The sequence below is a fragment of the Juglans regia genome, chromosome 15 (assembly GCF_001411555.2).
Source record: "Juglans regia cultivar Chandler chromosome 15, Walnut 2.0, whole genome shotgun sequence".
NCBI lineage: Eukaryota > Viridiplantae > Streptophyta > Magnoliopsida > Fagales > Juglandaceae > Juglans > Juglans regia.
Window position 1 is genome coordinate 11,834,066 of NC_049915.1, and position 27,812 is coordinate 11,861,877.

Sequence of the window (27,812 nt, forward strand, 5' to 3'; positions counted from 1 at the left end):
TAAGAAAAAAAAAACAAAAACTCTATCGTACTGTGCGTGGACGTGGTGGATCTTCGCGACTGGAATACTGCAGACCTGTACCTCCAGGGCGAGAGACACATATGGAGGGTGGCCTGAGTCTGCTTCGCAACGCCCGACCTTCCCTCCCCTCCGCTTCTTCCGAGATTCAACCGATACGGCATCGTATCAAGGCGGAAATCCAAGAAATCCGGGTTTGCACGAACCGGACATGTCGCAGGCAAGGATCCTTGCAGACCTTACAAACTCTCTCCGCTCTGGCTCCTCCCAACGTCTCCGTCAATTCCTGCGGCTGCCTCGGCCGCTGTGGCGCCGGCCCCAACCTCGCCGCCATCCCGGAAGACGGCGGCAGGGTCATTCTAGTCGGCCACTGTGGGACGCCGTCCCGAGCGGCCCAGGTATTGGTGGGATTATTATCTTTCGGTCTTGATTCGGACGACGGTGATGCCAAGACTGGCTTGGAAGCGCTTGCGCTGAGGAAGAGAGCAGAGAACGAGTCAGATATGGGAAATTTGTCCCTGGCAGAGCAACTGCTCTCGCAGGTACAGTCATTCCCTTCGACACGTAGAATCGAGAGTTGCGATTTTTCCGGTGGAATGGTCTTGTTGCTGAATGCATTTTTTAGCACGATTGGCGAATTTACATTCTTCTTGTTCATATTGATGCAGGCTATACAATTAAAACCGTTTGGTGGCATCCATGTATTATATAAAGACAGGTTCGTTCAACTATATCTTATCCGCTACGGGTGGTTAGTCGTTTGAGTTGTTGTTTTGTTTGGTGGAATCATGGATGTCTACTGTAGTTAGCTCTCCAGTAGTTACCCCACCACAATTGTGTCTTCATATACGTGAGTGGCGTGTATTCTGTCTTGTCTCCCGGTGGAAGTTGAAGGTGTGCATGAAAAAGAAGTATTATGTTTTCAACTGCATGTCCCAGTCCTTGTAAATGGTCCGCTATGCTATCTAACAACTATTGCCTTCTACATAGTGCCTGTTCTGCTATCAACGTGTGCCTATCGTGATACAAACGAATTGTTTATGAAATTCTTTTCCTCTCCAACATCCAGGTCTATTGCACGGTTGGCATTGGGAAATTATTCTGGGGCTCTTGAAGATGCCAGAGAAGCTTTGACACTTGCTCCACGGTACCCCGAGGTGAGCAAAATGCCAACTATTGTAGTCACCAAATAAATGGGCCCTACTTCTGTTGCTCTTGAATCTGGCTATGTGAGATTTATGGTTTTGGTTTCAACACCAAACAACTTTTTATATACCATTAGACTCCCAGAACCCTCAGTACAGAAACCGTTACAATTTAAAACCTGGAAGAAGGAAATATAAAATGAACTACAATTGAGGCTAGCTATGACATTAGTCCAATGATTCAAGGGTCTTAAAAGATTTTAGCGAATTGCAATGAGCTTAATACCATTAGTGTTCGATCATTACACAATAACCATGGAATCTGCATGACAAAGAATAATGTCGCACTCATAGTTTATTGGTTGCATTACAACTAAATTGCCTTTTGAGCATCTCCGCAAATTGAATTACATACATGTCTAAATGCTTATTCTATCAAGTATGGAGTAATTAGAAGTCCTGACTTCCATTTGTTGTTTTTTTAATAAGTACACGGTTAAATTATATTAATACGAATAGGTATAGCCCAAGTACACAGGGGTTATATACACAAGAGATAACACCTATTTAAGAGAAAGAAATAGAAACAAGAAAATCATAAAAAGCAAGGCTATTGAAATCTACAGCTTTGGCTCAAAGAAAAAAAGTTCTAACAAATAATAATCTAATCTCCTCCAATGAATGCTCCTTGTCTTCAAAGGTCTTGTCATTGTGTTCCTCCAAATGCACCATAGAAAACATATAGGAAGCACCTTCCACACGACTGAAATTTGTGGGATGCTGCTGAGATTTGCCCAACATGCCAAAAGCTCGACCACTGTAGCAGGCATAACCTAGGCTAGTTCTACCCTTCTGAATACATTGAACCATAATGCTCTAGCGATCTCGCAATGGAGTATAAGATGGTCCACAGTCTCCCCACTTTGTTTACACATACAACACCATTCCACCACTATCACCCCCCATTTCCATAAGTTATCCGTTTTCAGAATTTTCCCCAGAGACGTTGTCCAGTCAAAAAATGCCGCCCTGGGGGGGGCCTTGTTTCTCCAAATTCTTCTCCATGGAAAGTCATTATTCTGTGGTTGTGTCAAAGCCTTATAGAAAGAACGAACTGAAAATGTACCTTTCCTGGTAGGTGTCCACCACAAACTATTAGCTCTTTGAGTGCGCAGTCTCATAGAGTACCAAAGCTGAAAAAAATTCTCAAAATTGATGACTTCCCAATCTTGGGCCACCCTGGTGAAGTTCACATTCCACTGCAATAAATCCCCAACCCTCTCCATGAGCTCTGCCACTGAAGATCTTTTTCACGTGCAAGTATGAACACTGCAAGAAATAAGTCCCTGAGAGCTCTATGTCCACACCATATGTCATGCCAAAATTTAGTTCTTGAGCCATCTCCCATCGCGATTCTAGCATGACGAGCAAAGACTCCCCACCCTCACCTAATGTGCTTCCATAAACTCACACCATAAAACTCGCTTACCTTCTTAGAGCACCATCTCCCCCCCCAATCCTCCATATCTATAATTTTTTTTATAAGTCCTCCATATCTATAATTAATCACCAACTTCCATAAAGCTTTGATTTCTATATTATAGGTCAGAGCCATTTCCCAAGTAAAGCCCTGTTGAACACCCTCAGGTTTCTAACTCCCAAACCACCAAAAGAGATTGGGGAGCATATCGTTTCCCACTTGACCAAATGAAATTTAAATTCATCGCCAAGTCCACTCCAATGGAAGCTACGATGCAGTTTCTCAATACGTGCCGCCACACTTGCAGGAATTGGGAACAATAGGTAGGTAGATTGGAAATAGTGCTTTTAATTAGAGTAATCCTACCACGTTTCGACAAATACAATCTCTTCCAACCTACCAATTTTCGTTCAATCTTCTCAATTATTGTATCTCAAATAGATTTAGCCCTGGAGTTGGCCCCCAGAGGAAGCCGAAGGTAATTCATAGGGAAAGAATAGATCTTACAACCGTGGGTGTTGGCCAATAACTGGATATTACGAACGTTGCCAACTTGAACCAGTTCTGACTTGGATAAATTAACTTTCAACCTAGAGACCGTCTCAAAGAAAAGTAGGAGTGCCCTTAGTGCCTGAATTTGGTTTAGATCTACCTCGCAAAAAACAAGTGTATCATCTGCAGATAACAAATGAGAAATGTGGATAGTACCTCGATGTGTGTCACCGACCAAAAAACCAGCCAAAAACCCACTGTTAACCATCGCTGAGATCATTCTGCTAAGTGCCTCCATGACTATGACAAAAAGAAGTGGGGACAAGGGATCCCCTTGCCTTAAGCCTCAGAAACTGTTAAAAAAGCCAACTGGGCAGCCATTCACCAAAACTGAGAATCGCGCCGTCAATATGCACTATCTAATTCATATGCACCATCTCTCCCCAAAACCACATCTCCCCAGCAAATGCAACGAAAAATCTTAGTTGGCATGATCGTAAGCCTTCTCCATATCTAACTTGCACAAGAGACCCAGCTTACCTGCTTTTATTCTACTATCAAGGCATTCGTTGGCGATGAGAACTGAATCCAGGATCTGTCTTCCACGTACAAATGCATTTTGAGGTTTCGTAATTATCTGACCCAACACTCCTCCTAGTCGATTTGCGAGTATCTTGGAAATGATCTTATACACTCCATTCACAAGGCTAATGAGCCTACAATCCTTAACCTTCAATGCCCCAATCTTCTTGGGAATAAGTGTAATAAAAGTGGCATTGAGGCTTTTCTCAAATTTTCCCACCAAGAAGAATTCATGAAATACCTTCATTAAGTCCTACTTCACCACTTCCCAGCAGGTTTGGAAGAAACCCATAGAAAATCCATCAAGCTCTGGTGCTTTATCTTTTACCATCTTTCTTATCACTTCATGAACCTCGGCCTCCTCAAACGGCCTCTCCAACCAGGCGACATTTTGCTATTCAATGGGCTCAAAAGCTAGCCCATCGATCTTCGGCCTCCAGTCCTCAAGTTCAGTAAGTAACTGCTCAAAATAACCAGCCACATGGTCCCAGATCGCCAAGATCTCCGAACAAACAGCTCCATCAATATTTAGCATCTCAATGGCATTAGTTCACCTATGGGAGTTTGCCACTCTATAAAAGAACTTCATGCTACGATCACCCTCTTTCAGCCACAAAGCCGGTGATTTCTGCCGCCAAGAAATCTCCTCCAATAGGGTGACCCTCTCTAGATCTGAGACTAATTCTGTCGTCCGAGCAAGTTCCTCCAATGAAATGGCTCGTCCCTCTAGTGCCCTTTCTAGCTCATCAAGCTCCTCCAGTAGTGACTTCTTGTGGTTGCCTATATTACCAAATGACTACGCATTCCAAAGCTTTAAATCCTTTTTCAAAGCTTTCAATTTTCTTGCAAGAATGAAACTAGGGGTACCTTGGATCTGGTAAGAGGACCACCATTGTGTAACCTATTTCACAAAGCCTTCCGTCTTTAACCACATATTCTCAAATTTAAAGTAATTCCTTCCTCCTTGAATTCCCCCACAATCCAACAAAATAGGGAAATTGATCAAAACATAGGCGAGGCAATCTTTTTTGACATTCCTCTGGGTAATGAATTTCCCACTCGGAGGAAATTAAAAATCTGTCTAAACTTGACCACGACTGATTATTGGACCACGTGAATGCACCACCCATAAGAGGAAGATCCACCACTCCCAGATCAAAAATACAGTCTGAGAAATTCGACATTGCTGGCTGCAACCTGCTATCTCCCGACCTTTTAGATGGAAATTTGACAACATTAAAATCTCCACCTATACACCATAGTAGGCCCCACCAGCTGTATAACCCAGCCAACTCTTCCCATAGAAGGGTTCTATTGCTGTCCAATGCTGGGCCATATATTCCAGTAAATGCTCATCTAAAATTATTCTCCACATTTTGAAATGAGCAAGCCACTGTGTACTCCCCAATATGCTCTATTTTTTCACCACCCACATAACTAGTACTCCACCTGATGCTCCAATCAAAGCCAGGAAAACCCAGTCAACTTATGGACAGCTCCACATGCTTCTAACATTACTTCTTGAAATATTTTCCATCTTGGTTTCCTGCAAGCACACAATATCTGCCTTCCACTTTCGGAGCAAATTCTTTATCCGCAGGCACTTATTTATCTCGTTAAGCTCTCGGACATTTCATGATATAATCTTAGGCTTCATGGAGACAAAGTCAACCCCCTCCCTTTTGATATCTCTCGACTTGAGCTGCCTTCATAATTGATAGACCAAGTTAATCTCTTGAACTCCTGCTGTTTTTTTGCGCCGGATTTCTTGATCTAAATATTTCCAATTTCAATGGCCGTTAACAAAGCGATAAATTGTTCTTCAAAACCTTCACACTCAATCCCCACACAGCGCTGTATTTCCTGCACCTTATCCATACTTCAGCCCGAAACAGTGCTCTAACTTCCATTTGTAGAACTCATTTACTTCCTATAAGGTAGTCAATGACGTGAAGTTAAGACAATTTGAAATCATGTACTTATGTTTGCTTGCATCTCTAAAGCTCCAAATCTAAAATAATATAACAAGGAGTCATTTTTCCTTGTAAAGGGATGGGCTAATGTCTGTTAAAGATTACATAAAACAGTGTTTTTGGGACAAACCTTCTGAATATGTCATCGTATGAGGTTGTGGTAGAAAATTGTTTCGGTGGAAATTTGCAAATTGGTTGGGTATGTGTGAGTGGCATTCCAATGCTGTATCATAGCATTTCCTGGTCTAAGTTCCATATGTTAGAATCCCGTTTCCTTCTGTCTTCTCTGATCCTAGCCACACGGCCTCCCCCTCCTGGTCTCAAGGCTAACGAAGCAAAAATCCGTTAGCCACATCACGGAATTAGATTTCAGTTTTTGTTGTGGTTCTTTCCTTACTGTCGGTAGTGATTCGTTAATGGCTTTTCCTTTTTGAGGGGATTAGCGTATCACTGAAACATTAGGGTTGTATAGTTTGTGGGTTGGTTTAGATGGGGTTGTGTAATGAGGTGTTCATTGACTAGAAGCTTTTTGAGTTCAGAAAGGAGAACGTAAGGTGGTGGAGGATTATAGAAAGTAATCGTTGTGTGGTGAAATATATTTCAGTGGATATGGAAACTCTGGGTTGGCTGGGTTCTATGGTGAAGGAATGTGCAGTAACACTGGGTTCTCACGATTTTTTGCAAACTCTTAGAAAAGGAGACACTGTGTTAATAGTGAGGAAGGGATGTAATCTCAATGGCAGTTTCATCTCCCTCTCAGAATTTGGTCACGATAAGAGGAGAGGTTTGCTTGTGATTCCGGAAGGGAGAAAGGGGGAGGGGTGGAGGAATTTTGGAGATACTTTAATGGAGATTTGTTCATCCTCTGTTTCAAACACATCCCAGGCAGTTTTTGCAAAGAAGAACAGATAAGAGGGAGGTGCTCCATCGTCGTGGGCAGGAGGAGCAAGGTCGTACAGTGAGGTGCTAAAGAAGGTACCGCCTCATGCTGTGAGAGACGTGGTGCCAGGCGCAATCAGTTCTGAGGATGTGCAAAGGTATGGTGGAGAAGACAGCAGACTGTTGGGGTTAAATGAGGAAAGTGTCTTGAGGATGTTAGGTTGCTTGGAGGAGAAAGTGGGCATCGTGTTAGACGAAATCAGTTTCTTAAAACGCTGCGTTAAGGGCAAGGCTAAGCTGAAGGATATTGTGGGCCGTAAGAGTGGGCCTTGTTCTATGGGTCATGTGTTGGGCCATGGTACGGGTCAAGCCTCAGGCCCTAAGAAGGCCTGCCTGGAGGGCAGTGGCAACAAATGGGTCAGGGAAGGCTTTCGGGTCTGAGCTATCGGACCAGGGATTGCGGCATGCTCCTGTGGCGCCGATAAGCACATTACCGGCAACCCTACCGGCACAGAAATTGCCGACGACCTCAATTGACCACCCTGGTGAGCCAGTAAAGATGCTCCAATGGGACGATTTAGAGGAGGGGGAGATTTTGGTGGAGCCGATAGTGCAAGAGAGTTTGAGAACTGCTTCCGTGTCCTCGTCACTAGGGATGTTGGTGGAGAATGGGCATTCTGAACCGTGCATGGTGGTCAAAGGATTTGAGGCTATGCAAGTGCAGTCTATTTCGTTGGAAAGTGGGATTTCATATCGGGGTGAGGCTATGCAGGTGCAATCTGATTTTCCGTGTGGTTCCTCACCAATGGAGTTGAGTATTCTTGGTGGGATATTTTCTGGGGATGGCATTCCTCTTAATAATATGGTTTCAAGTGGTGAAACAAATAATTTGGGTGTTTCGGAACTGATTTTGATTCCCGATATCAGTGTTGGTGAGGAGGGGGCTCTTACTCCTCTGTGTACACTCCCTCCCAGTTCTGATTATGGGAGTTGTTCGTTGAATTGGATTTTTAAAAAGGTAGAGGAGTTACAAAATATCTTTGGGGTCTCTTTTGGAGGTTATGAGGAACAATTTATGGCCCTTCTTGTGGTTATTGAAGCTAGTCGTTTGAAATCAGCTACTAAACAAGACAGGGAACTCAAACGTTTAACATGCTCCATCAATTATGATGTTAAGGATGGGAGTAGCGGAAGGGTTAGATCGAAGGGAGGGGAAAGTTAAGTTTTAATGAAGCCTAAGATTGTTTCATGGAATGTACGGGGTCTCAATGATAGTAATAAACGTCTCTGTATCAAAGCTTTGTTGAGGTTGTGGAAGGGTGATGTGATATGTTTGCAAGAACCAAAGTTGGGTTTTATTGATAGAAGATTTGTGCGTAGTATTTAGGGATGTTCGTATGTGGGTTGGTCCTATTTAGCCTCTCAGGGAGCATCAGGTGGAGTGTTATTAATGTGAGATAAAAGAGTAATTGAGGCGATTGAGGAGTGTGTTGTTGAGTTTTCGGTTTCGGTGTTATTCAAAAATGTGAGTGATGGGTGGGATTGGGCTTTTGCAGGGTCCTATGGTCCCAACATGGATAGAGATAGGCAACGGTTGTGGGAGGAGTTGGCGGGAATATACTCTTTATGGGATGTGCCGTGGTGTATGGGGGGTGATTTTAACATTACTCGTTTTTCTAGCGAACGATCGGGGCTTCATCGGCACACTCTGGCCATGGCGGAATTCTCTGAGTTTATCTTTGATATGGACCTTCCCTTGGTGGGTGGTGAGTACACATGGTCTAACGGCTGTGCTTGGTCGAAATTGGACAGATTCCTTGTCTCGCCGTTATGGGAAGCCCACTATCCAGAAGTAAGTCAGAAAAGGTTAGCTCGAGTCAATTCAGACCATTTTCCCATTCTCTTAGATTGTGGGGGCATTCACGGGGGTCGCCGGTATTTCAAGTTTGAGAATATGTGGCTTAAAGTGAACGGGTTTGTAGAGATGGTGAGTACTTGGTGGGCATCGTACCAGTTTAGTGGCACTCCGAGTTTCATTCTTGCAGGCAAGCTGAAGGCTCTAAAACAAAATTTGAAGAAGTGGAACTTGGAAGTTTTTTATCACACTGACAATCAAAAGTCCACTTTGTTGGAGGAATTGCAAGAGTTAGAGGGTAAGAAATTATTGGGAGGGGCCTCTGAGGAGGAGTTATTGAGAAAAGCCACGGTTGTGGCAGAGTTGGAAAGGGTTTTGTTGTCAGAAGAGACATCATGGCGCCAAAAATCCATAGCCCTATGGTTGAAAGAGGGTGATAGGTGTACGAAGTTCTTTCACAAAATGGCTAATTCTCATCAACGTAATAATGCGATCGAGTCGCTACTACCTAGGTGCTATCCTCTCCCGCTGAACTTGAAAGTCATATTGCACATTATTATGAGACTCTTCTTACCGAATCGGTAACTTGGAGGCCGAAGCTTGATGAATTACCGTTTGAGGCAATTGATCTGCAACTTGTGAGTGTCTTGGAGAGACCTTTTGTTAAAGATGAGATTTTCTAGGTCATCTCTGGTATGCTAAAGACAAAGCGCCGGGTCCTGATGGTTTCTCAATGGGTTTCTTCCAAACTTGTTGGAATGTGGTGAAAGATGATGTCTTGCAGGTGTTCAGTGAATTTCACGCTTTTCAAAAGTTTGAAAAATCACTTAACGCGACTTTTATTGCACTCATTCCCAAGAAACATGGGGCTTCGAGTATTAAGGATTTTCGTCCAATAAGTTTGGTTAGCAGTGTCTATAAGATTATTTCAAAGGTTCTTGCTAATCGGCTTAGTCCAGTGTTGGAAAATATTATCTCCAAGCCTCAGAATGCTTTTATTCGAGGGAGACATATACTTGATTCGGTGCTCATTGCAAATGAGAGTCTAGATGCTAGATTGCAGGAGGGAAGTCCAGGTATTCTTTGCAAGCTAGACATGGAGAAGGCTTATGATCATGTGAACTGGGAATTCATTTTGTATTTGCTTAAGAGGGGTGGTTTTGGAGATAGGTGGATTTCTTGGATGCGTCATTGTATTTCAACGACCCTTTTTTCAGTACTAGTTAATGACACTCCTGCTGGTTTTTTTTATAGCTCGAGGGGTTTGCGACAGAGTGATCCGTTATCTCCTCTTCTCTTTGTCATAGTTATGGAGGCGTTGAGTAGGATGGTGCAGGATATTGTTGGTGGGGGTTTTTTATCTGGTTTTTAGGTGGGAAATGGCTCTGGTAGCCCTTGTATCATTTCACATCTCCTTTTCGCAGATGACACTCTGTTTTTTTGTGAAGCGGAAAGGAGTCAGATCCAAACTTTACATGCATTATTACTTTGTTTTGAAGCAGTGTCAGTGCTTAAGGTGAACCTTGGCAAGTCTGAGATGGTTCCGGTGGGTGTGGTTCCTAATATATGCAGTCTAGCAAGTCTTCTGGATTGCAGTGTGTCCTCTTTCCCAATAAAATATTTGGGCCTTCCGTTAGGTGCAACTTTCAAGAGTAAAGCAATATGGGATGGGGTGGTAGAGAAGATAGAGAAAATGTTGGCTGGATGGAAAAATGTGTATTTATCGAAATGAGGTCGTCCCACCCTTATCAAGAGCACCTTCACTAACCTTTCCACTTATTTTTTATCTCTCTTTCCTATGCCTATAGGGGTGGTGATAGGATTGAGAAACTCTTTAAGGCTTTTTTATGGGGAGGCATAGGGGAGGAGAAGAAATTTCATTTGATTAATTGGAAGACAGTATGTGCCTCAGTTGTGAATGGGGGGTTGGGTGTTTGTAATTTGAGAACTTTTAATAAGGCGTTATTGGGGAAATGGCTTTGGAGATATCATTTGAAAGGGGGATCTTTGTGGAAGGAAACTATAGATGCTAGATATGGTGTTGCTTGGGGTGGTTGGTGTTCCAAAGAAGTGAGAGGAGGGCATGGAGTGGGGCTATGGAAGTTTATAAGGAAGGGGTGGACAAGTTTTGTAAATCATATTCGTTTTGTCGCAGGTGAGGGCAACCGAATCAGTTTTTGGCGGGACGTGTGGTGTGGAGATCATGCATTGGAAAGGGTGTTTCCGGCTTTATATTGTATTGCAGTTAATAAGGAGGCTTCAGTGGCGGATGTGCGGTTATCTACTCATGGTTTGCATTAGTGGAATATTCTGTTTATTAGGGATATTCATGATTGGGAATTATCTATGGTTTCAAACTTTTCAGCTTGCTACACTCCTTAGGGACTACTATGGCACAACATGATAGCTTGAAATGGAGGTTTCAGGATCACAAGAAATGCATAGTAAATGCGTATTATAAAATCTTGATTACACAGGATCACACCTCATTCCCTTGGAGGAACATTTGGAGGTCTCGAGTGCCCTCTAGAGTTGCTTTTTTTGTTTGGAATGCCGCCCTTAGGAAGATCTTGACCACGGACAACTTGAGGAAGAGAGGATGTGTTGTGTTGGATTGGTGTTACATGTGCAAAAAGAATGGAGAATCGGTAGATCATCTTTTATTACATTGTGATGTAGCGAGAGGGTTGTGGGATAAGATTTTTCGAAGGGTTGGTGTGGCTTGGGTAACGCCTATGAGGGTGGTGGAGTTGATAGGTTGTTGAAGAAAATTGCAGGGCAGTCATCAAGTGGCAGCAGTTTGGAGAATGATTCCATTGTGTATCATATGGTGTATTTGGACGGAAAGGAATGCGCACTATTTTGAAGACAAGGAACGAACAATGGTGGAGCTGAAGAATTTTTTTCTACATACTTTATTGCTTTGGTTTTCAGCTATTGTATTAAATGGGGATGATATTCATGAATTCTTATCCTTAGTTCATCGCTCTTAGAATGTATTTAGGTGTTATATTGTATACTTCCTGTGTACTTGGTACATGCCTATTTCATTCACATCAATAAAGTTTATCTCTTATAAAAAAAAAAGATCCATCTGTCAAGAGAAAATATAGTAAAACCATAAAGAAAATGTATAGTTTATTGCACAATCTGTGTACACGCTACAGAGGACCATTTATATAATGGATGTGGGCATGTACAAATAAGGAAATTGGTTAGGTGAGAGTCAGTTTACAAAACCCTGAACTTCTGAAGGTCTTCTAAGACTATCTATGTTGGGCTTAATTCCATATGCTTTTAATAGCTGGTCCAAAGCGTCATTGAGAAAAGGTTATGCTTGTTTAATGACAATGAGGCAAAGCCTTTTGATTATCGTTTGTACATAAATCATAAAAATCTTAATCAAATGCTAAAGCGGATATGTTCTTATGTAAGCTGAATAGTGTAACAGGATGAGCCTATCCATTCTTTTTTTCTTTTTATTTCTCTCTCTCTTTTTATAAAGAAGTCAAGACTTTACCAGTAATCAAAGGTTGTTATCCATGTACATGGGCACATGCATGATAGACACATAATCAGTAACTAAGAAAATTAGTAGAAAAACCGCAAAAGTAAAAACTGAAAAACAAAATTGAGCAGCCAGACATTGGTATAGGGTTTTGATGAAAAGATCCTTGACTTCTGCCACTGACTTCTCACAATTCCATGTTTCGATCATTCCTTGCTCTCATTAAGCATCACATTATGCATGACAGATCAACTTCCATGGAGTCTCCTTCTGAGGGCTAGCAAACTTTTCTTTCCAATATTCCAATAAATCTACCACTCTATAAGGCCGAAACAAGCCAAAAATAGTGTTCCATAGAGCACTAACTATCTCACGGTCAAGCAATAAGTGAACAATCAATTCCCCACTCCTTTTGCAGATACAGCACACACCTTGGTGCTGTCATTTTCCTATTTTTCAGATTTTCGTAAGAATCTTCAAGAAAGCCGTTGTCCAAATAAAGAACCACTTTTCACAAAACTCTCCAAATTTGTTTCCAAGGGAAAAAGAGTACCACCCTGATAAGAAAATACTTGATAGAATGATCTGACTTGAAACTCCCATCACTCTAAGGGAACACAACAGAGCCTGTCCTCACTGCCCTTTATCAAATCCATGGAGCAAGGAACATCAGAAAAGGAAGTAATAATCTCACCTTCCAATCATGAACCTCTTGAATAAATTCAACATCCTACTATAAAATCCCTACAGACATATGGTAATGGTTCACTAGTGAAGCTTTCTTACAACGAGTAATAAGAAAAAGTTCCAGAACCTACCAATAATAATAAAATAAAATAAAAAAAAACACTTCTGGATAAACTACCTGAAGTGCCTTATCACTACCTGGATAAACCCCCCCCCCCCCCCCCAAAACACCTCAAATCTAATATAGCGGGAAAACTCTTCCAACCCTACCGTATGTTTTCCCAAAGACTAACACCATATGAAGTATTAACTTCAAGAGAACACCACCCATGGAATCACCACCATTCTTCCAAAACTCTCTCTTAGAAGCATATTGATCACTTACTTCCCCAATAAAGCACGATTAAACAAAAGAAGGTTTCAGATCCCCAAACTTCCCTCAAAAACTGAAAAACACACCACATGCCATTTTACCAAATGAAATCAATACTCTTCATTCACACCCCTTCACTAGAAATCCCTTTCTAACTTCTCCAATCTATTAACAACACCCAGTAGAAGGGGACATGAAATAAGCAGGAAAATTTGACAACGTGCTTTGGATCAAAGTGGCCCTTCCACCTTTAGACAAATACATCTACTTCCATCTGACCAAACAACAGCCCATCTTCTCAATAATTCCATACTAGACAGATTTTTCCTTAGTCCCAAAGGAAGACCCAAACCTGTCATAGGCAAAGAAGAAATCTATTACCCAAGGATAACATTTTCTATTTGAGCCAGCAAGAAGCGACTCATATTTAGCCAAGTTGATCTTCAAACTGGGCACTGCTTCAAAATATGAAAGCAAACATTGCAATGATAAAAGGTGATTGGGATTTGCATTAGAAAAGATTAACGTATCATTTGCAAACAAAAGGAGTGAAATAATCAAATCAAATACATTTTTTCGTCCCACAAAAAAACATGATAACAAATCACCATGCACTATAGAAAATATCATTTTACTCGATGCTTCAATTTTTTTATCGGTAAACAAAATTTTATTGATCATAAGAATAGGCAAAAGTCCAGGTATATGGGACACATACAAGAGCATCGCATGTGCATGCTAGTTTAGTGATACAAGAAATTCATGGAAGGTCATTCAATTAAAATCAATTACAATTGACCATTGGAATAATGTATTGAAAAAAAATCTAAGCTCATCCATTGTTCACTTTCGATCTTTGAATCTTCTTTCGTTCCTCTCCCTCCAAATGCACCACCATAGGCATATTGGGATCTTCCATCTTGCAGCAATCTGAGAGTTACCCTAAAGACCTCTCCAAGAAGCTAGGAGATCGATCATCCATCTTGGTATCATCCAAACTAGCCCCACCCAAGTGAAGAAATCATTCCATAAGGTCGTGGAAATCTCGCAATGAATGATCAACGAACTCCCCACTCTTTTTGGACATATAACACCAATTCATAATAATGAGTCTGCGTTTTCTTAAATTGTCAAGTGTGAGGATCTTTCCCAAGGAAGTTGTCCATACAGAGAAGAGTACCTTTAGAGGTTCCTTTGTTTTCCAAATACTCCTCCATGGGAATGGATTTGTATTATGTGTGTTCATGGCTTGGTAGAAGGAGCGGATAGTGAACTTCCCTTTCTTGGAGTGACACCAGAAAATCTTACTGTCAACTTACCCCCTTATGCAAGTAGAGTCACTAGGTTATAAAACTCTAAAAATGCGTCGACTTCCCAATATTGTGCAATTCTAAAGAATGTGACATTCCATTGAGGATCACCATTAGATAGAATCAAGAGGCCTGCGTGCAAGGCTTCTTACATTCTTGCTATACCATAGAATTTTGGATAAGCTTCCTTGAGTGCCCTATCACCACACCATTTTTCATGCCAAAATTTGATTTTGGATCCATCACCCACCTCAAGTGGGTATTTCTCAAGTATGTATCCCACATTCTTCTTATATGCTTACAAAGCCCCACCACATATAGCCTACTTACCTCATTCAAACACCATTATTACGGTACTTTAAACCTTACTTTGATTCCCCCCCCCCCCCCCCCCCCCATCCCCGACTCCACTGAACATTTCTCCGCAAGCCACTTTGATTCTATGACATTTCTTCTTATATGCTAAACCTTACTTTGATTCTATGATATCTCATTTGCCGATAGAATGACATTTCTATGGGCCGCAATATCTCATTCTATCAGCAAATGAGATATCTTGCATTCCAAAATGGTAGGCTGGAAGCCATGTTCTCCACTTTAGGAACATCCCCACCAGAACTACTTTTGATTTGGCCAAGTTCACCTTCAACCCCGAAACGGCTATGAAGCAAAGAAAGGCCCTCAAGGCTCGAATATGATCATGCCTGGCCCGACAAAATATTATAGTGTCATCGACAAATAATAGGTGAGATATGTTGAGTGGACCGATATTTGCCTCCCTCGATGAGATTTCAAGAAGGAATCTACCCTTCACAACTTCTACGATCATCTTGCTAAAGGCTTCCATAACAAAAACAAATAGTGGCGGGGGGACTAAGCCTTGCAAGCTTTTAAAGAATCCATGGGTGTGCCATTCACTAAGATAGAGAAGCAAGAGGTTGAGATGCAGTTGTCGATCCTTGAGCACCATTTCGTATCAAAGCCACATCGCTTAAGCATGCAAGCAAAAACCTCCAATTGACACGTTATTAAGCTTTTTCCACGTCAAGTTTGCAAAAAAATCCCGGCTCTCCCAACTTGAGTATACCATCCAAGTATTCATTGGCAATAAGCACCGAGTCAAGAATTTACCTACCTCTAACAAAGGTATTTTGAGGCTTTGATATTAGTTTATCTACCACCAAGCTCAATCTGCTTGCCAAGTGACCTTTGAAAGGGTGTTGTACATCCCACTCACCAAGCTAATGGGTCGATACTCTTGTACCTCTACCACACCGGGTTTTTTGGGAATTAGGGCAATACAAGTTGCATTGAGGCTTTTTCCAAACCTTCCATTTTCATGAAAGTCATGAAAGATTCCCATAATGTCATCTTTGATCACTTCCTAACAAGTTTGAAAAAAAGTCATAGAGAAGCCATCCAGACGGGAGCTTTGTCACCCACCATACTTTTTACTGCTTTTTGGACCTCCATCTCTTTGAAGGTTTGCTCAAGCCATCCTACTTCTTGTGAATCAAGAGCATAAAAAATAAGTCCATCTAAGTTCGACTTCCAAGAGAATTGTTTTGAAAGCAAATTCCCATAGTAATTTACAATGTGATCTGTGATCAGAGGTTGGTTTGAAGTAGCCACCCCATCCACCAACCATGTCTTTGTGGCATTGTTTCTCCTATGCGAATTAAGTGGAGCAATTTGGTGCATTTATCCCCCTTCTTCAACCATAAGGCTCTCGGTTTTTGTCTCCAAGATATATCCTCCAACAGAGAAAGTTCCTTGGACACTCGGATTTTATGAGCTCTCTCCACTTCAAATAGTTCCCCCACCTCCTCCACACCCTCCAATCCCTTGAGTTCTTCAAACAGAGAATTATTTTGGTCTGCCACATTGCAAAACATCTGCTTATTCCAAGCCTTCAAACCTTTCTTCAAAGACTTAAATTTAAATGTCAAGATGTAGCTTGGGTTTCCATGAAATTGGTAAGAAGACCATCACTAACGGACTCTCTCAATGAATCACTCTTATTTCAACCACATATTTTCAAACTTGAAATACCTTGGACCTCCATGAATACCTCCACAGTCAAGGAGGATGGGAAAATGGTTGGAACATAGCCTAAGTGAGCTGTGTTTGTGTGTGCGTGTGTTCTGTACATTTGCATGTTGCTTCTCTCTCATCCGTGAGCTGGCTTCAGATGCATGTATTGATTCGTGATTAGTGCATGACTATTCTGCAAACTAAGTGATAAGCGTTTAAATTGGATTCTTTCTGAAATGTGTTGGATCAGTCATCTAGCTCTGATTTTATTGTATGTCATATTTATCTAAAATGGGAATTTGAGGGAGCCGGCAGTAAGGCTTCTGCCATGTGGTGAGTTAAAGAATGTACTTGTTTCTACATTTATCAACAAATGCTTCTTGATCCATAGATTTCTATTTATCATATTTTGCCTTATTAAGTAAAAAGGTTAATCATTCAGTTATAATTTTCATTTACTCATGCAGCACAGTGAGCAAGGCATCAAGATTTAATTAATTTCTGATCTCTAATATATCTTTTGCAGGCTTATATCTGCCAAGGTGATGCTTTCTTGGCTATGGACCAATTTGATTCAGCTGAGAAGTCATATTTAATGTCTTTGCAGATAGATCCTTCACTTCGTCGTTCAAAATCATTTAAGGTATCTATTTACCTCTATGATTACCCACAGATTGCAATTACATTTTAATTTTGTTTCTAATTTATCAAAATATTTGGTTTCTTGCCTCCAAAATTTAGTTGAACAGTGGATGTAAAAAATAGAAGGATTGATCACTTTCTCCCCTTTTGCGAACCAGTCTTGATATTGAATATGGTCGATTAGCAAGTTCTGGCCAACCTTTATGTTCACCACGCTGATGGCCTTTTAGTTTGAACCAATTTTATATCTTTGATTTGCATCAGTGAAGTACCACTTATGGTCATGATAAAATCAGATATTCATTACCTGACTTACCTCCTGCAATCGCAGCCTTGTGTGATACAGGGTGTGTCTGGTATATTTTGCACTTTATGGTCGTTTTGATTAATTAGAATGAAAACCAAGAGGACGTTCTGTTAAAGTTTAGATTAAAGTATACCAGTTTTCATAACATAATTGCATATATATTACAACGAAAACGACCGATGGCAATTGAAACAGATCGAATGATTACTTACAACATAGCAATTAAATATCATCAAGTCTGTGGAACCTAAGGATTACAAAATAATACAGCTCCATTCCTAGATCAGTCCAAGTGAATCTGATATATAAAGTGGTTGAGGATTCCTTCACTTGATTGTCCATGGCTCTCCATGCCATATTTGAATGTCTTGAAGTTTGCTAATGTAATTGTCCTCTCGAGTTACTTATAAAAAAAATGTCCTCTCGAGTTTTCAGGAAAAGATGTCTTCATGAGTCCCGTAAGGTAACAAAGGCTGAAATGAAATGGTGGGCTTAAAACTTACAAAGCCCACATGTTTAATATCTTTAGATGAAATGTAATGCAAAGATTAACATCTTTTCCACTAGCAAGATAAAGATAACCACCGCTCTAGATAAAATAAAACTACTCTTAACACTTCCCCGCAAGTTGAGGAATATATATATATATATATATATATATATATATGTGTGTGTGTGGTGTGTGGAGTGAGGAGTGAGGATGATGAGTAGAATTTTTCATATATATATATATATATATATTTATACATGACCATATATCTTATCCTAACTTGGAACAATAAATACAGCTATACATGAACAAATCTGCCAATTGATCTTCTAATTTCACATACGTTGTGACCGTTTCTTTATTAATCAACTTGTTGTGAACAAAATGACGATCTAATTCTATATGTTTTAATTGTTTTGTGAAACTTTGGGTTTGTTGCTGTATGGATTGCTGTTTGAAGAAAATTCCTTAACTGCTGAAATTCACAAGAACTATGGGATGTATCTCGGTATCAATGTCCTGCACTATATCTAGAAATGTATAGAAATATCTAGCACAAGTCTATGAGGGTGAACCAGCATAGTCTGTGTCTGTAACCTTCAATACCCAAGTAATGATTACCCTTGTATGATAGCATGAGTCCTCATGACCCTTTTAAAGTACCTAAGAATACGTTGTTCTGCAAGCAATGCAGTTTTCCTGGTTTCTCAAGAAATTAGCTAACCACACTTGCACTACAAAGGAAATATTGTCAACATATACTGCCAATAAAAATATTTATCACCACAGAATATAGAAGATCAAGTGGCCAGTTTTACATCTTGACATGCCAAACTAAAGTATTGCCTCACTGGATTGTCCAAACCATGCCATAGGTGCCTGTTTAGACCATAGATGTGGTTTTTAAGATGCACACATTCCATATTCACATTTAGCAGCAATCTAGGAGGTTGCTCCATTTATACTTGGAAAAGATCCCCATGAAGAAAATCAGTTTTCACATCAAGTTCGATTAATGACAAGTGAAATGTATGACCATGAAACATATCATTCTTCACATTAAGTTAACCATCCAGTTGTAAATTCCAGCACAAGTCTATTGGACGACCATTAATACCCCAATGACTGCACTGTTTGGAATGACAACAATGTCTTGCTCCTCCCCCTGAATCTGCCAAACCCTCTACCCCAACAACCAACCTAATTACCATGACCATCACCATATCCAAATGTGACAGCAAGAGTAGATTGTTCAGTAGAGTGATTGGGATCTAAGAACTTGGAGTCCTTCAGCTCGAGAGAAGACTTATTTGAATATGACCTCAATGCGGATGGGTCATATTCACATTGTTTTTTCAATATGACCTCAAAGCTAACAAAATTGTCACTTGGCTAACAATTAAGCTGCAATTTGATCTTCATTTAAGATCCGAAAGTTAGGATTGTGTTGTATCACCTATCTTTTGTCCATCTTAATGGCCATATTGATGAGGGTGCATATTGAAACATGTTTTGAATTGAGGTGCCTGGCGACAACTTCATAGTTTTAGGGTCAAATTGCAAAATTGGTGGTACTTTTATTTTTGGGGTAGGGTCAGCGTCTGTGGGGGAGGGGAGGGGGTAAGTGTTCTTTCTCGCAAAACTTTAAATAAGAATGGAATTGCTTCCTAAAATTTGTGACTTGACAGGTTCGTGCTTGGAATGAATAGCAGAAATAAATTGGATGACATGCATGTTTTCACACTGTTTTCCCATCTGCTTGATGTCAGTAGTAGTTGGCTGGTACTGATCAAGCTCCTCAGAAGTCCAAACTATTAAAAACATATGACCCCTCCAAGTCTTTTATTATCTTCTTGGAATGAAAAGCACTCATGAGATTTCTAATGAACTCCGGTTATATTATTGACACCATATACAAGTCAGCAGCATGACCCCCAACTTCCTTAACTGTCCGAGCAAAATAAGATCAGCTGCTATTTTTTTTTACCACTCTATGACCTGTCAAAATAAGTCTGAGTTCTGTTTGAATGGCCGAATCTCTTGGCTTTGTGATCTCAGTTTATTATATAAACTGTACAAGAGTTCTATACATGGAAAGAAATAAGTATATGCTATACAATCTGTCAAATATTACGCTAATTGTACAAAAGAGTTCAAGGAAGTAAATAAGGAAACAAATATGGACAGCAAAGCTGTCCATTGACAACCCCCCTTAAATTGATGAGGGTTGATCAACAAGCATCAATTTGCTACTTAGGAAGCAATGTCAATGATGAGTGAGAGCCTTGGTGAAGATATCAGCAATTTGTAGTTCAGTGGAAATATGGGGAAGAGTGATAACACGAGCTTTAAAGGCTTCATGGATAGAGTGACAATCGACTTCAATATGCTTTATGTGCTCATGATAGACAGGATTGACCGTGATTTGAATAGCACTTATATTATCGGTGTGTAAAGGTGTAGGATCGGTCTCAGAGAAGTCTAACTCAGCAAGCAAACCTTGAAGCCAAATAATTTTGGAACAAGCAAGAGACATTGCCTGGTACTCAGATTCTGTAGATGACATAAAAATTCTGTTTTGCTTCTTACTCTTCCAGGAGATCAACGCATCATCTAAGAACACGCACCAACTAGTAATGGAGTGACGTGTATCAGCATAACCAGCCCAATCAGCATCACTATAAGCAGCAAGACGAAGAGAATTACCTACATGAAAGAATAAGCCACAGGCAGAAGTGCCCTGAACATAGAGGATGATTCTACTGACCGTAGCCAAATGAAGATGATGAGTCGTCTGAAGAAATGGCTGACTTGCTGTACAGCAAAAGAAATGTCCAGTCTAGTAATGGTGAGATAGACAAGGCTACCTACCAATTTTCGATATAAACTGGGATCAGCAAGTAGGTCACCCTCCTCTTTGCGAAGCTTGACGTTTAATTCCATGGGAGTATCGACAGAAGTAGCCTTCTGTAGTCTAGCGGTAGCCACCAAGTCATTAGCATACTTATGTTGATTGAGTGAAATACCAAAGGGACTACGATGCACCTCAAGACCAAGAAAATATGTGAGAGACCCAAGATCTTTCATCTGAAAAGATTCTGAGAGATGAGTCTTGAGCTGGAAAAGTAAAGCAGAATCGGAACCAGTGATCACAATATCATCAACATAAACCAAAAGAACAACAATACCCATGTTTGATTTCTGAAAAAAACAATGAAGTGTCTTACTGGCTCTGCTTGAATGAAAATTGTAGTAAAATGGTGCGGAATTTATCAAAGCAGACCCTCGGAGCTTGTTTGAGACCATAAAGAGAGCGACAAAGTTTACACATGTGAGGTCGGAGAGGAAAACAATCCCGGGGGTAGTTTCATATAAATACACTCTTTAAGATCCCCGTGAAGAAAAGCATTCTTGACATCCATCTAATGTCGTGGTCAATCATTGGAAGCAGCAAGAGCTAGAATCGTACGAACAATGATCATCTTAGCCCTAGGAGCAGATGTCTCTTCATAATTGACACCATATTCCTGATTATTCCCAAGTGCAACAAGTCGAGCTTTATAATGATCCAAACTTCCATCAGATTGAACCTTGATTGAGTAAACCCATTTGCAACCCAGGGAAACTATGGTGGAAGGGCAAGGCGCAATGTCCCAAGTGTGATTGGCCTTTAGAGCGGCAATTTCTTCCAGCATAGCTCGCCAACAATCATGCTTGACAACATGTGAGTAGCATGTGGGAATATCAAAATTGGACAATGTAGCAGTAAGAGTTGAAATAGAGTGGCCAGAAGAAAACTCATACCTATCTGAAGGTACAGACACTCGAGGATAGCGATGTACCAAAGGCTCTGGAGGTGCTACAAACTGACTGGGTTTAGAGCATAGGAGGATCAAATATCGAGTGAGCCACCGAAAGAGATTGTGGGCAGGAGCGTCTCATATACACAATACCTGTTTTAAAGCGAGAGTTGACTTGATGAAGATCTGAGAACTACTGCTCAAAGGAGGAAAGGACCACAGTAGAAGAAGAGGGCACAGAGGACACAAGAAAGAAATATTGATTTTCAATGAAAATAACATTTCCAGAAATGCGTGTACGATGTAAAGTAGGATCATAGCAAACAAACCCCTTTTGACACATTATATCCCAAGAATGCACATCTAACAGATTGAGCAAATAATTTATGTCGCTCATGAGGAGGTAAATGAACAAAACATACACAACCAAAGATACGGAGATTATCATAACTGGTTGTTTAGCAAACAAGCGGAAGTAGGGAGACTCCATGTGTAAGACTTGAGAAGGTAAATGATTAATCAATTGAGTAGCAATTTTTAGGGCCTCGACCCAGAACATGGATGGAACAGAGAATTCTAACAAGAGAGTACATACCACATCAAGAAGATGATTTTTGCATTCGGCTACTCTATTCTGTTGGGGAGTAGCGGGACATGAACGTTGATGAATAATACTTTTAGAAGTCAAGAATGCCTGAAATTCAGTAGACAAATATTCACCACCAAAATTGGTGCGTAATGTCTTAATAGTCGCAGAAAATTGATTGTCAACATACGCTAAACACACGGTGAAAGTACTAAAAATCTCAAATTTAGAGCAAAGAAAATAAACCCAAGTAAATCTACTATAATCATCAATGAAAGTCACGTAGTATTTAAATTTTTCATGTGAACTAATCGGGGAAGGTCCCCAAACATCACTACGGATAAGATCAAAGCAGTGAGAAGCTCTACTAGTATACAAGGGAAAGAGAAGAGTTTTGCTTTTACCAAGTTTGCAAGAATCACACTCAAGAGATAAATAATGTTCTTTATTACCAAGAAAACCAGAATGCAATACATGAGATAAGATCTGAGTATTAGGATGGCCTAAACGACGATGTCACACCATACTCAAATCGGGAACATTATTACAAGCAAAAGACTTAATAGAAGAAACTGAAGAAGGTGATGGAAACAAGCGCCCCACTTTAGGTCCCTTCACGATCGGCTCCCCCGTTACCTAGTCCTACACAACACAACCATCACCAGAAAAACTAAAAGCACAATTGTTATCAACTAATTGACCAACAAAAATAAGACTCGTGGAAAGCTGAGGAGCAAGAAACACATCAGTAAATTTAGAAGAGGCATCTCCGACAACAGCTATTGGCAAAGAACTACCATTGGCAGTCTGAATGGCAAATTGACCAGCATAGCACCGAATATGACATAGAGCGATGGGAGTATTCATCGTGTGATTAGATGCCCCCAAGTTTACGTATCAAAGTTTAGTAGAATTTTTAGCTTGGAACTCCATTGTAGATAATGCGGAAATTAGTACCTGTTGCACCATTTCTGGTGTGCAGTAATTTGCTGCAGGAGGTGTAGGATCAAAGGAAGCACCTGAGGAAGAGCCATGTGCTACAGAAGTCGCTGTGGGAGGGACAATAACAGAAGCTTGAAATGCTTGGGCTTGACGATTCTAGGGGCGGATACAACATTCTTTGATAATATAACCCTTCTTCTTGCAATAAGAACAATATTTCTTAGGACAATTGGTAGCAATATGCCCATATTCCTTGCAGCAGAAACATTGCAAGTTTTTAGAATTCATAGGTGATCCTCTTCCTTGGGCAGCATAGCCACAGTTGTCGTCCCAAAACTGCCATGAGATTGCTCCAGAATAGCTTGAGTACTAAGACGTCGTTCTTCGCGAAGTAACTCACCAAAAAAACTATCAAGAGAAGGAACAAGAGATCTGTTCAATAGAGAGAAGCAAACATATTCATATTACGGGCATAGTTTCATAAGAAACTGATCACGCCGGCTAGTCTCGTGAATAGTCAAAAGAGCGGCAATAGGAACATCCGCTGTAACCAAATCAGTATATTCGTGCCAAAGAGTCAGAAATGCCGAGTAGTAGTTTTGGATGGAAAGACTACCATGTTGAAACATTGTAATCGCATATTTTAACTGAAAGCGACGAGCATCATTAGCTTGATAATAAACCTTCTTCAAGTAATTCCACATGGATTGAGCGGACCGATGAGGCCTGCAACTTGGTAACAATATGTGAAGAAGAAGCTCCGAAATCCTTGGATTTGTCAATAGTGGATGTTTGGGCGACATCTGTGCCATCAATATGACCCCAAAGATCTTTTTCCTTGAGGAAAAGTTCAAATTGAAATGCCTAAGTAGAGTAGTTTGTGCCCATAAACTTGACACAAATCAAAGATAAACCGAGAGACCCACAAAGAATTTTTGAAATTACCACAAATAAAATGGCCAAAAAAATTACCGCAGACAAAAAATGCCGAAATTACCAAGACAGAGAAAATGGCCAGAAGGGACAAGCTGCGTCTGCGATAAAACGAAGGCACAAAGTGCCGAGATGCCCACCAGAAGGATGCGGCTGCCGAGATGTGAACAGAAACTGCCGAAAAACTATGCAAACCAGGAACAGACATGTCGAGAGGCCCACCAGAAAGGTGCTGTTGTCGAGACCTGAACAGAGACTGCCAAAAAACTCAAACCTGGAACAGATGGCGCCAACAACACCAACAGACCGAAAAACAAGAGAGCTTTCACACGAAACAGCATGTAGATCACGTTTGGTCACCAAGAATAATCTAGAAGATGCCAACACACCAAACCGAGAAGAGAGAACAAAAAAAAAAAAAAAGTAGTCAAGCGGCTCTTGATACCATGTCAAAATAAGTCAGAGTTCTGTTTGAATGGCCGAATCTCTTGGCCTTGTGTACAGAAGAGTAAATCAACGAAATAAATAAGGAAATAAATATGGAAACATATTGACATGACCAAGTCATAATAATCTGTACATCTTCCCGCTCCCAAGCATTAACAACCTTTGGGTCAGAGGAAGGCGGGTCAGAGGAAGGCAGATAGCAGTTAAATGGATTTCCTTATCCTTTGGCTTGCCGAAATATCTCCAAAGACTAAATGCGGTTACTTCCATTATGTTTAATGGAAGCCATTTGAATTATGGATCAATCAAAAGGAACCAATGTACAGGACTTTGTCTTCATAAAGAGAAAAAACAGCAACCGAGTTCAATAAAACCAGCCACTCAACTAGAAACAAGCATTTTGTAGACAGCCAAATCTCCAACCAAAGCGGAAGCAGAATATGTTGCTGAATGAAGACATTTGGTAGAAAAATACCTTGGATTGCCCAAAATATACAGAAAACCATGAACTGATTGAAACCAGCTGAAAAATATCTTTGGACCAGACTAAGTTGGAGTTGAACAGGCCAAACGGAATGGAGTCGAAGAAAAACCAGCTGGGTTGAGGGAATCATGTGGGGCCTAATCTGACTGTACCCAAACTGGGTAGCAATCAGGGTTGGCCCAATCTTTATTGACCAGGACTAGTCATGAATCGACAAAATTAGTAGACACTACCTCAATATTCCCTTTGAGCATTAAACTTAAGCGATTGCTCCATCTATAATTCCAGCAAGTCACCCTGGTGAAGCTGATGGGGACAACTGGCAGCACTCTTCTTAAGTTTATTAAAGGCGTGGCAAAGATTCTTCCCAGGCCCAAACTTTATGTTGGCATGTACTAGTTGATGTGCCCACTTGGGAGTAACATCATGTTGGGCTATTGAATTGGCAAGACTCGTTGAATTGGCTTTGAAAACAATATAGTCTAGAACACTTACTTATGCCTTGTTTTTCCTGGTCGGTTTATGGCAAAATTGGGGGCTTAAGGGTTCAAAAATAGATATGATCTTCACTCATTTTAGCATTGGTTCAATACAACCCCAGCAATTTGGTATTGATGCAGTTTTGGAAGGGATATCCAATGTTGATCTTATCAAATAACTCTGTATGTGCTTTGTTATGTATTATGAAAAACTAATATTTGTGCACAGTTGGTCATGCTGTTTATATTGTGTAAGTACAGTACGTTTCAGGCTTGCAATTAGTACGCTCATTCATTTTGCTTTCTATTTTGTTGATTATATAATCACCTCTGAATACAAAGATTTATTTGACTAGTGTGTGCATTGATTGTCTATGTCTTAATCTTTTTTCCCTGGAGTTCTTGTTATCAATATCATATTGTGAGGTGTTCTTGCAGGCTCGGATTGCTAAGCTTGAGGAGAAACTTGCTGCTACTGATATGCCTTGAGAACTTTAATGTGACTGAAGTCAATGTTGAATCAATGAAAATAATAACACAAGGAAGTTAAGGTTCTGCTTTCCAGGTTAGAACTTTAGCTTTAATAATGTTTTAAAACGTTTTGCCAAAATATGTTTCTATGCATCTGGAGCATAAGAGGAAATTATAAATTCCTATTTACAATTATGAAGCACTATGAGATTTCATATGGCAGTGTATTGTGGCTCCGTTTCACTAGTCACTCATGTGTAGGTATCGCGCTTGTATATGTCCCATGTACTTGGGCTATGCCTATCAATATCATCAATAAAATCTTGTTTACCAATAAAAAAAATTACGGAATAAGACACCCCATAAAAGTTCTTCCACTGTTTTTGTTTGGTTGCATTTCTTTGCCAACATGTTTTAGCAGGCACCTTGAAAATTGACCAAGTTTTTAACTGGACTAAGTTTTAAAGCAGAATTGGCTCCTAATATATAATTTTTTTTTTTTTTTTTGTTATATTATGCATATCTGCGAGCACCTTGAAATAAGGTGGGTGAGAGGGGAGTACCATGGCTGAATATCATGATCAGCTTTACAAGGATCAGTGTAACTATGTTGAATCATTAGGGTGGAATGACATGGGATTTTATGCCCATTTCAGTCGAAGTTCATGTTAGTGTCAGTCAGGTCTCATACCAGGAGGCTTGAAAGATGGGCTTGCTTCCTCTTTAAGCGCAAGAAGTGGTCCCAAGCCCAAGAAGTGGACCTCACAACCCAATCATACAGAGACGAAAGTGTCATGCCTTAGAACCCACCTGAGCCCTGGGAGCTGACTGACTCCTCTGAATCCTCCATCAATCAGAGTGTGGTTAATAATATTACAACAGAAGTAAATGTTGCACTGGGATTATAAAACAGCTAACCTACAGGCTACCTCAAAGTCATTTTTTCACGTCTCTTACACTATCGTTAGATTTCAGTCTCTTCTTCACAAGGGATCCACACTCCAACTTTCACCCATGTAGGTTCACTTAAGGAACCTTGGCTTCCTTGGCCAAGTAATAAGCCCAATCCGAGTCCCATCATTAAGGGTAAAGACCATTACACACAGTGTCGTGTAAAATCGCATAATTAAACCCCACACTAACTCTTTGTCAACCATTAAAATGTTTAGGTCCTAATCATCAAGTATGTGTAGGGGTTTGTGGAAAGTATTTGACAATGAATGGTATGGCCTTGAGAGTTGATTTCGTTTGTGTTAAAAACCAAAAAAAAAAAAAAATTGAGTTATTAGTCATATACAAAAATTCAAATTTACATGCATATAGTGTTGGTATTGGAATGTATACTACTTATTTTATGCTACTCCGGATATCCTTGAAAAGCAAGGATGAAATTGTTTTCATAATCTATGAATTTTGCAATAAAGTTGCATGCTAGATTTTTTTTTAATGTAATATTGCTCTAAATTTGCTAGAAATGATTGATGCTTTGCAAAGCAGGAAGTTCTGAAATTGTCTCAATCCAACACACTACCTAGCCTTTCTCAGCAAAGATACAACTTCGAATTAAATATGTTGGAGATACTGTGAGTCCTGTGCAAGGATCTGAGGATGATAAGATTAACTTGTGTAAAAGGCTTAGTTCTGTAATCTGGTAGGCTTCAGTTTGAGGTGTTTTGATGTACATTATGATCAGAGATGATGTTCACTATTGACTTCAAATCGTAATATGTTGTTGATGCAAAGACAATTTATTGTAATTTGTTATGTATTAGATTTGTTATTGTGAAAATTTTGGAGGATGAGAATTTGCATTCTGGGTGAAGTTGTGAATATTCTCTTGCTATGTAACATCTTCCCAATAAAAGTTAGGAATGTTGCTTATCGAGTTCCATAGA

The 27,812-nt window shown here is 40.3% G+C and overlaps 1 protein-coding gene across 2 annotated transcripts; it reads left to right on the forward strand.

Moving 5' to 3' along the window:
* On the forward strand, positions 1 to 27,812 carry LOC108981612. 2 transcript variants are annotated; one of them, XM_035686113.1, is made up of 6 exons: positions 1 to 560; positions 687 to 736; positions 1,088 to 1,175; positions 16,863 to 16,979; positions 25,885 to 26,011; positions 27,390 to 27,812. In XM_035686113.1, the coding sequence occupies exons 1-5, from the start codon at positions 102 to 104 to the stop codon at positions 25,933 to 25,935; spliced, it is 765 nt and encodes a 254-aa protein (XP_035542006.1). In that variant the 5' UTR covers positions 1 to 101; the 3' UTR covers positions 25,936 to 26,011; positions 27,390 to 27,812. The 2 variants fall into 2 exon arrangements, with proteins under 2 accessions (XP_035542006.1, XP_035542005.1); XM_035686112.1 differs by having other exon boundaries at positions 27,415 to 27,812.

Bases quoted from the DNA above. Each gene is read 5' to 3' on its own strand.
- LOC108981612 (XM_035686113.1), top strand. From the start codon at position 102: ATGGAGGGTGGCCTGAGTCTGCTTCGCAACGCCCGACCTTCCCTCCCC. The intron at 737-1,087 runs GTTCGTTCAACT...TCCAACATCCAG, and splicing joins CATGTATTATATAAAGACAG to GTCTATTGCACGGTTGGCAT. The intron at 16,980-25,884 runs GTATCTATTTAC...GTGTTCTTGCAG, and splicing joins GTCGTTCAAAATCATTTAAG to GCTCGGATTGCTAAGCTTGA.